The sequence below is a fragment of the Hordeum vulgare genome, chromosome 5H (assembly GCF_904849725.1).
Source record: "Hordeum vulgare subsp. vulgare chromosome 5H, MorexV3_pseudomolecules_assembly, whole genome shotgun sequence".
NCBI lineage: Eukaryota > Viridiplantae > Streptophyta > Magnoliopsida > Poales > Poaceae > Hordeum > Hordeum vulgare.
Window position 1 is genome coordinate 154,566,622 of NC_058522.1, and position 16,397 is coordinate 154,583,018.

At 44.4% G+C, this 16,397-nt stretch overlaps 1 protein-coding gene across 1 annotated transcript; it reads left to right on the top strand.

Moving 5' to 3' along the window:
• Window positions 1–9,270: 9,270 nt before the first annotated feature.
• LOC123394951 (GRF1-interacting factor 3-like) lies at window positions 9,271–15,972 on the top strand. The gene is made up of 4 exons (XM_045089857.1): window positions 9,271–9,441; window positions 10,363–10,439; window positions 15,154–15,238; window positions 15,322–15,972. Exons 1-4 carry the CDS (start codon window positions 9,355–9,357, stop codon window positions 15,631–15,633), a joined length of 561 nt encoding a protein of 186 aa, XP_044945792.1. The 5' UTR covers window positions 9,271–9,354; the 3' UTR covers window positions 15,634–15,972.
• Window positions 15,973–16,397: the final 425 nt, after the last annotated feature.

The following is a 16,397-nucleotide window of genomic DNA, read 5'->3' on the forward strand; positions in this document are numbered from 1 at the left end:
ACACGTACGCTTACGTGATACTGGTTCCACTGACACACATGCACACCGTGCATAAAGGTGGCTAGCGGGTGTCTGTCTCTCCCACTCTAGTCGGATTGGATTTGATGAAAAGGGTCCTTACGAAGGGTAAATAGCTTTGTCATATCATTTTTGTGGCTGTCACGTAGGTAAGAAGGCGTTCTTGCTAGAAACCCAAATCAGCCACGTAAAACTTGCAACAACAATTAGAGGACGTCTAACTTGTTTTTGCAGGGTTTGACATGTGATGTGATATGGCCAACGTTGTGATGTTGCATGTATGATGTATGAGATGATCATGTTATTGTAATAGGTTTCACGACTTGCATGTCGATGAGTATGACAACCAGCAGGAGCCATAGGAGTTGTCTTAATTTATTGTATGAGATGCAACGCCATGTGCTTACTACTTTTACTTCATTGCTAACGGTTAGCTATAGTAGTAGTGATAGTAGTAGTTGGCGTGACGACTTCACGGAGACACGATGATGGAGATCGTGGTGTCACGCCGATGACAATGATGATCATGCGATGCCTGAAGATGGAGATCGAAAGAGCAAAGATGATAATGGCCATATCATGTCACTATATGATTGCATTGTGATGTTTATCATGTTTTTCATCTTATTGCTTAGAACGACGGTAGCATAATAAGATGTTCCCTCTTAAAATTTCGAGAACTTATTCCCCTAAGTGTGCACCGTTGTGAAGGATCGTTGTCTCGAAGCACCACGTGATGATCGGGTGTGATATATTCTAACATTCACATACAACGGGTGTAAGCCAGATTTACACACGTGAAACACCTAGGTTGACTCGACGAGCTTAGCATGTACAGACATGACCTCGAATACAAGAGACTGAAAGGTCGAACATGAGTCGTATGGTTGAATACGATCAGCATGAAGTTGCTCACCATGGTGACTAGTCCGTCTCACGTGATGATCGGACACGGGTTAGTCAACATGGATCATGTATCACTTAGATGACTAGAGGGATGTCGATTCAAGTGGGAGTTCATACTTAATTTGATTATATGAACTTAATTGTCATGAACTTAGTCTAAAAGTTGTCTTTATAAATATTGTAGATGGCCAATGTCAACCTCAATTTCAACGCATTCCTAGAGAAAAACAAGCTGAAAGATGATGGTAGCAACTATGCGGACTAGGTTCGCAACTTGAAGCTCATCCTTGAAGCAGCTAAAAAGGCTTATGTCCTTGATGCGCTGCTAGGTGACCCTCCCGCTCCCGCAGCAGCCCAGGACATTCTGAACGCCTGGCAAACGCGGAGTGATGACTACTCTCTGGTTAGGTGTGGCATGTTATACAGTTTAGAAACGGGGCTCCAAAGGCGTTTTGAGCAACACGGTGCATATGAGATGTTCCAAGAGCTGAAGCTAGTTTTTCAAGCTCATGCCCGTGTCGAGAGATATGAAGTCTCCGACAAGTTCTTTAGCTGTAAGATGGAGGAGAACAGTTCTGTCAGTGAGCACATACTCAAAATGTCTGGGTTACACGGTCGTCTGACTTCACTTGGAGTCGAACTTCCGGATGATGCTATAATTGACAGAATCCTCCAGTCTCTCCCACCAAGCTACAAAGGTTTTGTGCTGAACTACAACATGCAGGGGATGGAGAAGACCATTCCCGAGTTGTACTCGATGCTCAAGTCTGCAGAAGTAGAAATCAAGAAAGAGCATCAAGTGTTGATGGTCAACAAGACCACTAGTTTCAAGAAGGGCAAGGGTAAGAAGAACTTCAAGAAAGATGGCAAAACCGTTGCCGCGGCCGGTAAGCCAGATGTCGGGAAGAAGAAAAAGAATGGACCCAAGCCTGAGACTGAGTGCTTCTATTGCAAGGGAAAGGGTCACTGGAAGCGGAACTGCCCCCAAATACTTAGCGGACAAGAAGGTCGGGAACGTTAAAGGTATATGTGATATACATGTTATTGATGTGTACCTTACCAGCGCTCGTAGTAGATCCTGGGTATTTGATACCGGTGATGTTGCTCACATTTGCAACTCAAAGCAGGAACTGCGGAATAAGCGGAGACTGGCCAAGGACGAGGTGACGATGCGCGTCGGGAATGGCTCCAAGGTTTATGTGATCGCCGTCGGCACGCTACCTCTACATCTACCGTCGGGATTTGTTTTAAACCTTAATAATTGTTATTTAGTACCATCTTTGAGCATGAATATTGTATCAGGGTCTTGCTTAATGCGAGACAGCTACTCATTTAAGTTAGAGAATAATGGTTGTTCTATTTATATGAGTGATATGTTTTATGGTCATGCTCCACTGGTGAATGGTTTATTCTTGATGAATCTATATCGTGATGTTACGCATATTCATAGTGTGAGTACCAAAAGATGTAAAGTTGATAATGATAGTCCCACATACTTGTGGCACTGCCGCCTTGGTCATATCGGCGTTAAGCGCATGAAGAAGCTCCATACTGATGGACTATTAGAGTCCCTTGACTTTGAATCATTTGACACATGCGAACCGTGCCTCATGGGCAAGATGACTAAGACTCCATTCTCAGGAATAATGGAGAGAGCAACCGACTTATTGGAAATAATACATACTGATGTGTGTGGTCCAATGAACGTTGAAGCTCGCGGTGGCTATCGTTATGTTCTCACTCTCACCGATGATTTGAGTAGGTATGGGTATATCTACTTGATGAAGCACAAATTTGAGACGTTTGAAAAGTTCAAGGAATTTCAGAGTGAGGTCGAGAATCAACGTGACAGAAAAATTAAGTGTCTACGATCTGATCGTGGAGGAGAATATTTGAGTCACGAGTTTGGCACACACCTAAGGAAGTGTGGAATCGTTTCACAACTGACGCCGTCTGGCACACCGCAACGCAACGGAGTGTATGAACGTCGTAATCGCACTTTATTAGATATGGTACGATATATGATGTCTCTTACCAACTTACCGCTATCATTTTGGGGATACGCATTAGAAACTGCAGCATTCACTTTAAATAGGACACCGTCTAAATCCGTCGAGACGACACCGTATGAACTATGGTTTGGCAATAAACCTAAGTTGTCGTTTCTTAAAGTTTGGGGCTGCGATGCTTATGTGAAGAAACTTCAACCAGAAAAGCTTGAACCCAAAGCGGAGAAATGTGTATTCATAGGATACCCTAAGGAAACTATTGGGTATACCTTCTATCTTAGATCCGAAGGTAAAACCTTTGTTGCCAAGAACGGATCCTTTCTAGAGAAAGAGTTTCTCTCGAAAGAAGTAAGTGGGAGGAAGGTAGAAGTTGATGAGGTAATTACACCCCGTCTCGAACAGGAAAGTAGTGCAGCGTGGGAAGTTGTTCCTGTGGCGCCTACACCAACTGAAGAGGAAGTTAATGATAATGATCATGAAGCTTCGGATCGGGTTACTACTGAGCCGCGAAGGTCCACGAGGGTACGCTCCGCACCAGAGTGGTACGGCAACCCTGTAATGGAAATCATGTTGTTAGACAACGGTGAACCTTCGAACTATGAAGAAGCGATGGCGGGCCCGGATTCCAACAAATGGCTTGAAGCTATGAAATCCGAGATAGGATCCATGTATGAGAACAAAGTATGGACTTTGGTGGACTTGCCCGATGACCGGCGAGCCATAGAAAATAAATGGATCTTCAAGAAGAAGACTGATGCAAACGGTAATGTGACCGTTTATAAAGCTCGACTTGTCGCAAAGGGTTTTCGACAAATTCAAGGAATTGACTACGAAGAGACTTTCTCTCCCGTAGCGAAGCTGAAATCAGTCTGAATCATGTTAGCAATTTCCGCCTTTTATGATTATGAAATTTGGCAAATGGACGTCAAAACATCGTTCCTTAACGGGAACCTTAAGGAAGAGTTGTATATGATGCAACCAGAAGGTTTTGTCGACCCTAAGGGTGCTAACAAAGTGTGCAAGCTCCAGCGCTCCATCTATGGGCTGGTGCAAGCATCTCGGAGTTGGAACATTCACTTTAATGAGGTGATTAAAGCGTTTGGGTTCATACAGGTTTACGGAGAAGCCTGTCTGTACAAGAAAGTGAGTGGGAGCTCTGTAGCTTTCCTCATACTGTATGTGGATGACATATTACTGATGGGGAATGATATAGAGATGTTGGAGAGCATAAAGGCCTATTTGAACAAGAGTTTTTCAACGAAGGACCTTAGAGAAGCTATATACATATTAGGCATCAAAATCTATAGAGATAGATTGAGACGCCTCATAGGTCTTTCGCAAAGTACATACCTTGACAAGATATTGAAGAAGTTCAATATGGAGAACTCAAAGAAAGGGTTCTTGCCAGTTTTGCAAGGTATGAGATTGAGTAAGACTCAGTCACCGACCACAACAGCAGATAGAGAGAAGATGAGTATTGTCCCCTGCGCTTCAGCCGTAGGCTCTCTAATGTATGCCATGCTGTGTACCAGACCTGATATAAACCTTGCCATAAGTTTGGTAGGGAGGTACCAAAGTGATCCCGGTATGGAACACTGGACAACGGTCAAAAATATCCTTAAGTACCTGAAAAGGACTAAGGAAATGTTTCTCGTCTATGGAGGTGATGAAGAGCTCGTCGTAAAGGGTTACGTCGACGCTAGCTTCGACACAGATCTGGATGACTCTAAGTCACAGACCGGATACGTATATGTTTTGAATGGTGGGGCAGTGAGCTGGTGCAGCAGCAAGCAAGAAGTCGTGGCAGCATCTACATGTGAAGCGGAGTACATGGCAGCTCATGAAGGAATTTGGATGAAGGAGCTCATCACCGACCTTGGAGTGGTTCCAAGCACGTCGGGTCCAATGACACTCTTTTGTGATAACACTTGGGCCATTGCCATAGCCAAGGAGCCCAGGTTTCACCCGAAGACGAAGCACATCAAACGCCGCTACAACTCCATCCAGGACCATGTCCAGAGTGGAGTGATAGAGATTTGTAAAGTACAAATGGATCTGAATGTTGCAGACCCGTTGACTAAACCTCTTCCACGAGCAAAACATGATCAACACCATAATGCTATGGGTGTTTGATACATCACAATGTAACTAGATTATTGACTCTAGTGCAAGTGGGATACTGTTGGAAATATGCCCTAGAGGCAATAATAAAATGGTTATTATCATATTTCCTTGTTCATGATAATCGTCTATTGTTCATGCTATAATTGTATTAACAGGAAACAGTAATACATGTGTGAATAAATAGATCACAATGTGTCCCTAGCAAGCCTCTAGTTGGCTAGCTCGTTAGTCAATAGATGATCATGGTTTCCTGGTCATGGGCATTAGATGTTATTGATAACGGGATCACATCATTGGGAGAATGATGTGATGGACAAGACCCAATCCTAAGCATAGCACTAGATCGTATTGTTCGTATGTAAAGCTTTTCTAATGTCAAGTGTCTTTTCCTTTGACCGTGAGATTGTGCAACTCCCGGATACCGTAGGAGTGCTTTGGGTGTATCAAACGTCACAACGTAACTGGGTGACTATAAAGGTACACTACGGGTACCTCCAAAAGTGTGTGTTGGGTTGGCAAGAATCATCGGGATTTGTCACTCCGCGTGACGGAGAGGTATCTCTGGGCCCACTCGGTAGAACATCATCATGAGCTCGATGTGACTAAGGAGTTAGTCACACGATGACGTGCTACGGAACGAGTAAAGAGACTTACCGGTAACGAGATTGAACAAGGTATAGGTATACCGACGATCGAATCTCGGGCAAGTTCTATACCGACAGACAAAGGGAATTGTATACGGGATTTATTGAATCCTTGACATCGTGGTTCATCCGATGAGATCATCGTGGAGCAAGTGGGAGCAACCATGGGTATCCAGACCCCGCTGATGGTTATTGGCCGGAGAGGTGTCTCGGTCATGTCTGTCTATCTCCCGAACCCGTAGGGTCTACACACTTAAGGTTCGATGACGCTAGGGTTATAGGGAATTGTTATACGAGGTTATCGAAAGTTGTTCGGAGTCCCGAATGAGATCCCAGACGTCACAAGGAGCTCCGGAATGGTCCGGAGGTAAAGATTGATATATAGGATGGATGGTTTTGGACACCGGAAATGTTTCGGGCGTCACCGGTAATGTACCGGGACCACCGGGACCACCGGAAATGGTCCCGAGGGTCCATCGGGAGGGCCCACCAGTCCCAAGAGGTAGCATGGGACAAAATAGGGAGGGCAACCAGCCGATAGTGGGCTGGTGCGCCTCCCAGAAGGAGGCCCAAGGCGCTGGAGGTGGAGAGGGGGGAAACCCTAGGCGCTGGTGGGCCTAAGGCCCACCTAGGGGTGCGCCACCCCCTCCCCTGCCCTGACCGCCGCACCTCCCATCTGGGGGGGCTGCCGCACCACCTAGGGTGGGAACCCTAGGGGTGGCACCCCCCTCCCCTCCTCCTATATATATTGGGGGTTTCGGGGCTGTTTGACACACAGTTTTCCATCTCCCTCGGTGCAGCCCTGCTCTTCTTCCTCCTCTCTGCCGGTGCTTGGCGAAGCCCTGCCGGGAGACCTCGTCTCTCCATCGACACCACGCCGTCGTGCTGCTGGAGATCTTCCCCAACCTATCCCTCCTCCTTCCTGGATCAAGGTGCGGGAGACGTCACCGGGCTGCACGTGTGTTGAACGCGGAGGTGTCGTAGTTCGACACTAGATCGGAATCACACCGCGATCTGAATCGCCGCTAGTACGACTCCATCAACCGCGTTCTAGTAACGCTTCCGCTTAGCGATCTTCAAAGGTATGAAGATGCACTCACCCCTCTCGTTGCTGGTCTCTCCATAGGAAGATCTGAATATGCGTAGCATTTTTTTTGAATTTATGCTACGTTACCCAACAGTCGGTTCATCGATGATGCATGGACGGATTCAAATGAGTGGTGAGGGAGGTTGCGACTGCTCATGATGGTGACATGGTCTAGAGGGATGTCAGGCCACAACTGACGATGGAGGCGACGCCTCAGGCAAGGGGGTGGCAAGGCGGTATGCATCAATGTCCGTCAACTATGAGTGGCGTTGGCAAGTGCCGATGATGGTGACTTGGGTAGGGGTCAACATCAACTAGGCGACGTGTAACAATACTCGTCAACTGTGTGTGGTAATGGCATGGGTTAGGCTGGGTGAGGTTGGCGGTTTGATAGAATGGATGAAGAAAACAATAGTAGCAGAAGGAAGGAGAACAACAATAGCAACAATGGTGCATCACCGACGGACAAGAAGCATGGGGTTATTAGATTCGAGTGTGGCTAGGAGGAAGGTCATGTGCATCAAAGATGATGACATGTTTAGAGGAATGGCCCATGCCGACGAAGGGAGTAACTCGCAAATCTTCCGCCCAGCAACACAAATTCCCCCATTGTTCCTCATCTCTCCGCCCAAATAGATCTCCTTAACATACTTGTTCTCATTGCTGATATGTTTAGTATGTATTTTTCACATGTTGGCATGTGATTCCAAATAAGTTATCTTGGTTCAGAAAAATGTAATATTCAATATTCTCCATACAAATAGATCTCACTAACTTATTTGTTCTCATTGCTAGTATATAATATTTTTTAATATATTTTTACTTTTGTAAACCAGAGATAAAAACCGATGGCTTTGGGTGATGCTTTGAAAATGTTGATTGAGAAAGTTAGTGACATAACTATGATGGATCACAAAACTAATCGAGTTATACATAAGAAAAAATATGCATACAAATAATTCTTCTTCTTTTTGTATATATGTTGCACACAATAATACAAAATATTTATTTCTATATATGTTTATTTTTACATCTATGAGAGAGATGGAGATGGATTATGTCCAGGTTCATAAAATGCACCAACAAAGGTCCCAAGACGATGTCGTTGGTACAGGCCAAAAATTCATCGTGTTTTATGTAACAATACCAAAAAATGGCTCATGGTAACGCACATACACTCTACCAGCGTTGTTGTTGTGTGTGTACCGATAACCTCATCACTTCTAAAAGAGATTACCACATCACTTGTGTTGTATGTAACCAAGCAACATCTCTTTACATCTGGACAAAACACATAGATAACCAAACACAAATGCATATGTTGCTGCTCAACCAGGTTGGAGGGATGCATGCAAACAAACAATATGCAAAACTTGGTTTCTCAACGAGGCTCACTAGGACGGTCGGTCCGACAAAATCCAAGACCCTCTGCAGAACTAAAAATTAGGGTCTATCTTACAAAAAAAACTAACTAGCAAAGTCATACATAATATAATGTCTTACATGACAATTGTACATGTAAAAAAGTCTTACATATCCAACTGTGGTTGCTATTTATTTAAATATCCTCATTCTTTTAGTATTAATTGAAATGAAAACTTTCATTAAGGAGTCAAGAACCGTCGAACTCACCTAGTTTTGGGTCCTCTCTAGTAGAATTGCTATATCGTGATCTTTAATCAAGGAGGTAAGAACCAATCTCTAATGAAGTAACGATCCCTGTCAATAGTTAATTACAAAATTAGGAATTAGGAATAGGACCCAAAATTAATAAAAATGGAACTCGCTAAGCACATAAAGTCTGGAGTCAGTTACCTATCAATTCGACTAGACAACGTTGACGAATCTAAAAATTGAGAGAGGAGGCGAGGAAGGCAACGTCAGTAGTGCCGTGTCGTCTTGTCGGCCTGAATGCGAATTACCATTTCCGATCGATCCAATCACTAATGACCAATTGACGAGAGACGAGGGCATGAACCACGAGGCGGCGACACGAGGACACTAGGCGACGAGAGGAGGCGACGTTCATGTAGCCACGATTGAGAGTCTGGTTGCCCTGCGCCCCTGCTCGATCTCGATCCCTATACCTGTAGCGATCTTTTTTTCTCAGATCCATGTAGCGCTTGTACATAGCATGACTGCACGAGGAGTACATCATATTTCAATGACAGCGCTCGTCGCTCACATCATGTTGGCCTCACCCTCGTCGCCTTGACTTCAGGCTTCCATTATCCAGCTGTCCAATATTAATTAGATTTTCTTTTTAATACTAGATCTATATAAAAAAAATAGGTCATCCGCATAGTTGACACCACTATGGATCCGACCCTGAGGCTGAGTTAGGCTATATAGGCAAAGTGACCAAAATAGGTAAAGGTAACCAAACAGGCCGTGACAAAATGTCAAGGGGCATATATGTAATTGACTTCCAAATTACAGGAGTATCTGAGAAGTCTTCTAGGGGGCAGGTCGGCATCAGGTGGGCGCTTTGTGTTTCTTCCTACACCGGCAAACCCTCCAAACCCTCCCAACACAGCCCAACAAAGAGGAAGCGAGAGCCGCCACGATGCAGCAAGCGATGCCCATGCCGCCGGCGGCGGCGGCGCCTGGGATGCCTCCTTCTGCCGGCCTCAGCACCGAGCAGATCCAAAAGGTTCCCTCTCTCCCCCTCCACATCTCTGTCAGCTCTCGATAGGGCTGGCGTGCCTCCTAGGTGGGGTTTGAAGGGTTTGTTGCCGGCCAAATATTCGATCGTTTGTCGCCCTTACCAGCCGTGGTTTCGTCTGGTGGATTAATAGAGATGGCGTTCTTATTGACCGATATTGATGTGATTTGAATAGCTTTTTTTTTTTTCTGATTTAGTTGGTACCAGTATTCTCCTTCAATAAATTAATAGTATTATCTCCATCCTTCTGTAGCCTATTAGCCTTATTTCCATTCCAGCTGCCAATCTTTGAATGTTGCGTTTGTTTTGCAGTCACTAGCAACTAATTACTGTTATGCATCCTTTACTGTCTTGCTAGATTCAAACAAGTTTTATTTTTTGCTTCGTGCTGGATGCATGTACTGCTTACTGGAAATGGAGTATGGTTTGCTTCGTTCGACTAACTAAAACCCACATTGTTCGACCAAGTTGCTTTACTCCAGAAAAATGTTGAGAGCAACCTTGGATTTACTCCGTTTGAACTACTTTCTAAGTTAACAAGGGTGCTCATGCTTATGCTGTGCAACAAACAGACCAAAAATTTTCACTCCCAGAATATAGTTCTGTACTTTTGACTCCCAAACTCCAAATGATCTCTTGTTCTTCAGATTTATACTAATGCTTTGTGGTCCTTTCTTCTTTCTAGTTTTATAATTTGGGCATTGAGATGATTGAACAAAATCTGTAGTCTCGATCTTTAATTCTTGTGTTTTCGTTCATACCTATAGAACTTCTAATGCTGCACTGTGTTGTTTTTATTTATTTATTTATATTTTGTTGTCCACCTGGCTTTCTATTTGAATTTACTATCTCTATACACGACCTGTTATAATTATCCAATCCCCCTAATTGGCATTATTCATTGTGCAGTACCTGGATGAAAATAAACAACTAATTTTGGCTATCTTGGAAAATCAGAACCTGGGAAAGTTGGCGGAATGTGCTCAGTATGTAACGGACTGAACCTCTTTTTCTGAAGATTATACAATTCAATATGGTCTTTAATTTTGCTAACTGATGAGCCATCCTGCTTTCCTTTGTATTCTGGCTTTTTATGCACAAAATACAATTATTGTGTTTCTGCTGCCGTCTTCAGCTGTTCCTACTTATCTTCTTACATTTATCATTAGCTAGTACCATTGTTCTACTAAAACCAGACCAGCCGACGCCCAACAGGCCGACAGTAAATATTGGAACTGGCTGAGTAAATGAAGCAGGCAAAAAACTGTAAAATAATATGCTTGCAAAGAAAATGCCCGCTTGAGCAACTGAGCTGTCAGTGAATTGAATTGGGATTTCTGCTTTAACACCCTTAGCCATTACCACATGTGATATGATTGATGTGGTTATGGTTAGTCAAAAAACACTACTTCTTTGATGATGGATTGCTATTATTTGTGAACGCAAAAGCACATACTTGAGATTTGTAAACTGTATGTTTCGCTTGGTGTCTCAAATTTGGCTGAGGTGGCCACTGAACCTAGCAAGTTTTTTTGGGTGTCATTACAAGGAAATATATTGTACCAAACATTTTTGTTGAACCACAGGTCAACTGTCTAGAGTACCAGTGAAAAAGGTTGAACGGACCATTGTATGATTATCTTTTAAAACTAGGTAGCGTGTCTTGGTGCCCCTGTGTTAGAAACACTCAGTACAACATGTAAATATGAACACCACCACTAGCTTGTATTCACACAATACCTACTGGACACACAGAGGTTGAATATTGACGGGTGTCTCCCCTACCACTGAACAAATATTCCTCTAGGTGACACACAGGGAGCCAAACCCTAGTGGTTAAAGGGTCGTCCAACCATTTTCAGTTACCATCCGAGCACCAACTTGGTTCTTTATGTGTCTTAACGCTTTGATCGATAGAGAAGATATCACCATCGACCTTTGTGCTGTGCCTCTAGGGGATTTACATTGTGTTTGCAACCCAATGGCTCATGATGTTGGTACCATAAGTTCTGTATCCTCTCCCTTCCTTGGTTTGAAGACATAAGTGCAGTGGAGGGACATGAAATTGTGGATTTGATAAGTTCTAGTGCATTCAATCAAACCTTGTGCATCTTGCGGATGACCACGGTTTTCTTAAATATTCATAATAGTTATTACAAGCACGTATTGTTCGTGAACTTAGTATTACTATGTTTTTCCCGCCAAAGGTTTAGCTGCCTTACTATATATATTATATTTATTGTTTTGCCTCTGAAGCAATTTTTTTAATGTTTCCTGCACTTGGAAACTACTGCTTGCAATGATTAATAGCGGTAGATATTATACTATAATTTATGTCGAATCATGTAAAATATAATATTTCGGAACTGGTGAGGCACTTGCTACATCGTGATAACAAATCAAATAGTCCTTCAGTTTTATCCCTACTATTAAGAGGGAGTATGTCGTTCATCCCCCCAGGGCCCCACCATCGATGGATCTTTCCCACGGTTCTCTATTTCCTTGTACCGGTCGCAACCCCGCCCAGTTTGGTAAGTGCTGATTTAACCACATCTCCTTTCTTCCTGAAGATGCACCCACATGTCTCCCAGCAGATCCACTGCCATAATAAACAAATCAATCATCAATAAAAAATTGCCTCCAACCGATTCACTACCATACACGACAAATCAGGGGGTGTTTGGTTGGGCTTCCAGCCAGCTTCCGGCTTCCGGCTTCGAAGCCAAAAGCTCCTATTTAGGGGCTTCCGGCTGCAGCTGTGGCTTTCGGCTCCGGCTGTGACAAGGCCGAAAGCCACAGCTGCAGCCCGAAGCCCCTAAATAGGAGCTTTTGGCTTAGAAGCCGGTAGACGAAAGCTGGCTGGAAGCCCAACCAAACACCCTCTGACAATCAATCTATCTACATCTACATCTATCTTCTACACTACCTAAAAAAGACAACGTTCCCATTTCGCTCAACCTTTGTCCGCCTCCATTCCATGCTTAGAGCACCAAGAAAACCAGGGGAAAACCGGACCGCTACAACCTACACATGCACGTCCGTCCTCCCCTCTATTCCCTCTGGACTCTGGGTTTATTTCTTCAAGGTTAATCATGTCTTTGTTTTTCTAGAGAAAGAAAGAGAGAGAGGTTAGTGGAGCAGGAATTATTTGTAGGTAAATCGAATCCACAGTACTGCCGTACACGAGTATTCTAAAGGTATATGTTACACATGGTTAATGTTAAACCATTAGAAGGTGTATGCCCCCGTTGCAACGCACGGGCAATTAGCTAAAGGGCAGCCCAGTGCACATAGCTCTCACTTGCGCACTGCCCCATTGGGTGCCTCCATGCCTCTTTTCAAGTTCTGAATGATCATCAATGTCCTCATGGTGTATGCAAAATATCCCTCTGTAACTTTTTATAAGATATTTTTAGAGTCCATGACAGTGTCAAAAACGTCTTATATGAAGTTACAGAGGAATTAGAGAATATTCCCTTTATAAACTAATATAGGATGTTTTAGAGACTTGACAAAATATTTCGGATTGCCCACACCATGCCCAGCCTCTTCACCGGCGCCTTCAACATCAATAATGTTGCTCGCAGTACCACCAAGTGAAGACTGGCTTGCTGCCATGCTACTCCCTGCAGATGCCATGTCGTATTTCCCTCCCTTGCAGTAGGCAGTAGCAGCAAAGCAGCAACATAAGCTAGCAATAGCAAGCAGCCAAGCACACAGCAAGCACGCACGCGCGCGACGGAATAACTTACCTCTCTCTTGCGGCGGTGGTGGAGAAGGCTCGAGTCCAGTCACCCGAGGTGGTGGCGTGGCGAGTCGACAGGGCGGCGAGGCGATTCTAGGCGGCGGTGGCGGCACGCTCCTGCCCTCAATCCACTGCTTCCTTGTGCGGTCGAACAGAAAGAGCGAGAGAGCAATGTTTGGTTAGTTCGTGACTTTGTGGGCTTCTATTGGGCCTGCTCGCGGCTGCGCTCTCGCATTGCTGTGTCCAGCCATGTCACGAGCCTGCCCCCTACCGTATAGGCTCTTTTCCCTCTTTAAAAAAAAATCAAAAATCTTGATACTCCTGGATACACGCATCCTGGCCATATCATGCGTATTGCCTTATCGGAGCCGCCTGGCATGCAGACAGGCCAACTCTGACAGTATGAGCTTCACTTTGTTTTTTTCTTTTCGAAACGGAGGCACAAGATTTGCCTCATCTATTAAATAAGGAGAGAATAGAGTTAGAGTTTTACAGGACACCTGAGCGGCATGACAACTACTCACAAGAGATTACAGACCCAAGTTTTTTGGTGCCGGCCAAAACCCACAATTTTGCCTCGTCCAGGATGGAGGTAAGAAGCACCGAAGGTGGAGCGAATTTTTGGCGAAAGACTCTGGCATTTCGCTCATTCCAAATGGTCCAAGAGATGAGCATGGTGAGGGAGGTCATTGCACTTCAGTTTGGCCTTCGGTTATCAGACCGTTTGTCCCACCACCCGATGGTTGAATCATCAAGGTGCGAGTCGGAGGTGTTGACATGAGGAAGGCCCAGCTTCTCGATGGTGGATCTCCAAAGCCTAAGAGTGTACCGACACTTAAAGAAGAGATGCGGCTCCGTTTCTTGCTCTCTGTTGCAAAGCTGGCAAAGGCCACAATTGTCCCATCCACGCTTCTCCAACCGTCCGGCCGTCCAAATACGGTCTTGGAGAGCTAACCAAGCGAAGAATTTAACCTTAGGGGGGGGGGGGGGGCAAGCCTTCCAAACCATGCGGTCCATGGGAGAGAGTCAAGCCCAGAAACTGAGCCTTGTACGCAGAGGCCGCCGACTAAATCCCGTCATTAGCATGCTTCCAAATGATACCATCTTCGGCATGCCCATCGAGGTGGAAGTCATGCAGGAGCATCCAAAGAGTGAAGAACTCGCTAATGTGATCAGTGGTGAAAGCGGTGCTGGTGCTAATTTTAAGAATCCAAGCATTCTCTTTGAGTGCCTCCCGAACCGTCAAATGCTTCCTCCTTGAGGCCTCGAAGATTAGCGGTGCAATATCCTTGGGCTTCCGCCCAAGCAGCCAAGGAGAGTCTCGCTGTCTTTTATGCTTAGCATCATAGTTCCAAAAAGTGCTAGGCGTTAATTGTGCGTTTTGCCACCGGCTTGCGCTTTTCTGACCAAAGCGCATGCTTATGCGCAATTATGTGCAGTTATGCGCTAACTGCCTAGAGCCTAGGCACACTTAAGTGCTCGCTTAGGCACGCCTTTTTTAACTATGCTTAGCATTAAGAAGTACCACATTGCCTTACATGTACCCGTTCAAAATCTTTTATTTGGGTGCCAGATCAGCAGTTCCATTGTGCTGGTCTTCTGGATGCCTTTGCTCGTGCATCCTTTCTGCTCGTGTGTCACTAATCCAATGTTGCTAAGCATGCCATGTTTTTGCTTTTCTGATTATTGAAGGTTTTAGTTCTCTGTTATTAGTATTTTCTCTTGTTAGCGGGGGCATAATATTACATCATGTTTTGCTTTTACGTCATGTTTTTGCATTTCCTAATCTACTTTGCACTGCATTGAATCGGTCTTGTGTTCTATACTTGTAATAATAGATGCATTCAACAAGTTTCCTTATACGTAACAATATTTGCTTGTGTGAATGTGTGGTTCCTTCTGAAACGGATATGGAGAAACGCATACTCACAACTCATCTCCCATATAACTTTCAGGTATCAAGCTCAGCTTCAGAAGAATCTTTTGTATTTGGCTGCGATTGCTGATACTCAGCCACAGACCTCTGTAAGCCGTCCTCAGGTTAGTCATGTCTTAGACCAACATACATACAGTATACCTATATTTTTTCTACTGCATGCACCTAATGTTACTTGTGCATACAGATGGCACCACCTGCTGCATCCCCAGGGGCAGGGCATTACATGTCACAGGTGCCAATGTTCCCTCCGAGGACCCCTCTAACGCCTCAGCAGATGCAGGAGCAGCAACTACAGCAACAACAGGCTCAGATGCTTCCGTTTGCTGGTCAAATGGTTGCGAGACCCGGGGCTGTCAATGGCATTCCCCAGGCCCCTCAAGTTGAACAACCAGCCTATGCAGCAGGTGGGGCCAGTTCCGAGCCTTCTGGCACCGAGAGCCACAGGAGCACTGGCGCCGATAACGATGGTGGGAGCGGCTTGGCTGACCAGTCCTAAGAAAGCTACGAGCTTGCGTTTTAGGTCGCAGAATGCATGTATACTAGCACCCGGACAAACAGAGGATCATTCCTGTGCCCTTGAATGATAAGTGGCCGTGATCTTGGCGTGGATGATGAAGAGTAGTAGCTGTTATGCTTGCCTTGGCTTTACCGATTACAACAGACGTAGATTATTATCATCTGTGCTGTGCTTGACTTTCTGCATTTTATCATAGGTCTTGTATCCAGTTTACATGGAATAATAGGTCCCAGTTGTTTGTTCCTCGTGATGGTTGTTGTCTGTCAACTAGACTAGTGTACAATCCTGAAATGGTGGTAAGATGTTTTTTCTCCAGCAGTTGTTGCTAAGTTGCGTTGGTTGGTGTTGAAGTAGCATATAATTTTCCAATTAAAGGATGTTTCATTTGTCTTGTGAATCCTGATTATTTTAGCGGGATCTTATAACTATCATATACTCAGCATATTATATTTTTTTAGTTATAATTTTTTTTTAGCGGAGTATATAACTAACGTAGGTGGTCTCCACCAAAATATTTATCTCAGCATACAACCATGCTGTTGGTAATCCTCGTGGGTAGCACTTTGCTAGAATTCCTTGTGCGTGAAATAAGGAGCACGAGCGTACTGTCAGAATTTAGAGACACAAAAACTCTGCATTTGGTAGGATTAGTTGCTAATTTTTTTTAAATATTGCTTTTTTTTAAATCTTTTTGAAAAATAATGTGTTTATTTGAATTTTTTCAAAAATATTGTAACGTCGGC

Coding starts and splice junctions, on each gene's coding strand:
- LOC123394951 (XM_045089857.1), top strand. CDS start 9,355: ATGCAGCAAGCGATGCCCATGCCGCCGGCGGCGGCGGCGCCTGGGATG. Junction 9,442..10,362: donor GCACCGAGCAGATCCAAAAG/GTTCCCTCTCTC, acceptor TTCATTGTGCAG/TACCTGGATGAAAATAAACA. Junction 15,239..15,321: donor CCTCTGTAAGCCGTCCTCAG/GTTAGTCATGTC, acceptor TTGTGCATACAG/ATGGCACCACCTGCTGCATC.